Genomic DNA, 1,037 nt, shown 5'->3' on the forward strand with positions numbered 1-1,037 from the left:
TGAAGATGAGCTCTCTAATACAGGAAATTTTGCCATCCGAAACAAATTTACGACACGAAAAAGGAAACCGAAAGCGAAATAAAATTGAAATAAAAGAAAAAGGTAGGAAAAATTTAAATTTTAAAAGAAAAAAAGAAGAGAAAGGGATAATAAACTTGTGGAGAACTCGTGCTACAACTACCTTCGTAGAATTCTCTTCACAATCTTCACCTTCATCCTAGGGCTCAAATTCATTCTCCCAAAAACCATACAAACTATATTATCCACATTCGGAGATTAGTACTTGCTCCTAGTTTATTCATTTCCAGTTGTCTTCTGCACATAATCAAAAGAAAAAAAGAGTTGATTTAGCAATCCAATGGCTTCGTTGAACTTGTTTAATTTTACTCCAATAGCAACCGCCGAGAGAAGCAGAGTATACACCGCCTCCTTAGCAACCACCGAGCGAAGAAGAGTATACGCCGCTGCTACGGCAGCGAAGAGCTCAGGCGGAAGCAGTGAGGAGAAGTCGCTGTTGGATTTTATCCTGGGGAGTTTACAGAAGGAAGATCAGCTATTGGAAGTTGATCCAGTTTTGAAAAAAGTAGAGGAAAAGAGTGTTGGCACCACTAGCCGCGGTAAGAACTCTGTTGCTGTTCCTCCCAAGAAGAATTCCAATGGCGGCGGCTTCGGCGGATTTGGCGGCCTCTTTGCCAAAAAAGATTAATGAACTCATCAATTAATTATTTCTCTGTAAGTCTGCTTATTTTTTTCTTTTGTTTACAACAGTGTCGAGCATATTGAGATTCGAAAAAACCACTGGAGTTCTGCTTTCTTGTAATCTATTACTCCTATATAATTGAACATTTCATTTGATATGAGCTTTTCGTGTTGTGCAACATTGGTTATTTGGTGGTTGCATTAATTAGTCTACTACAGTGGCAAGAATAAATCTAGTAGTAATATGCAATGTCCTCTAGCCGCTGGGGAGAAATTAGGATTTTGAGTTTATTTATTTTGGATTTTAGGAATGTGAGTTTACCTTGTATTTGAAGTGA

The 1,037-nt window shown here is 38.1% G+C and overlaps 1 protein-coding gene across 1 annotated transcript; it reads left to right on the forward strand.

Annotated features, from left to right (window-relative positions):
- The first annotated feature begins 358 nt into the window (after positions 1 to 358).
- LOC104120797 (uncharacterized) lies at positions 359 to 706 on the forward strand. The gene has a single exon (XM_009632638.1). It carries the CDS (start codon positions 359 to 361, stop codon positions 704 to 706), a length of 348 nt encoding a protein of 115 aa, XP_009630933.1.
- The last annotated feature ends 331 nt before the right edge of the window (positions 707 to 1,037 follow it).

The sequence above is a fragment of the Nicotiana tomentosiformis genome, chromosome 6 (genome assembly GCF_000390325.3).
Source record: "Nicotiana tomentosiformis chromosome 6, ASM39032v3, whole genome shotgun sequence".
Lineage (NCBI taxonomy): Eukaryota > Viridiplantae > Streptophyta > Magnoliopsida > Solanales > Solanaceae > Nicotiana > Nicotiana tomentosiformis.

Bases quoted from the DNA above. Each gene is read 5' to 3' on its own strand.
- LOC104120797 (XM_009632638.1), top strand. From the start codon at position 359: ATGGCTTCGTTGAACTTGTTTAATTTTACTCCAATAGCAACCGCCGAG.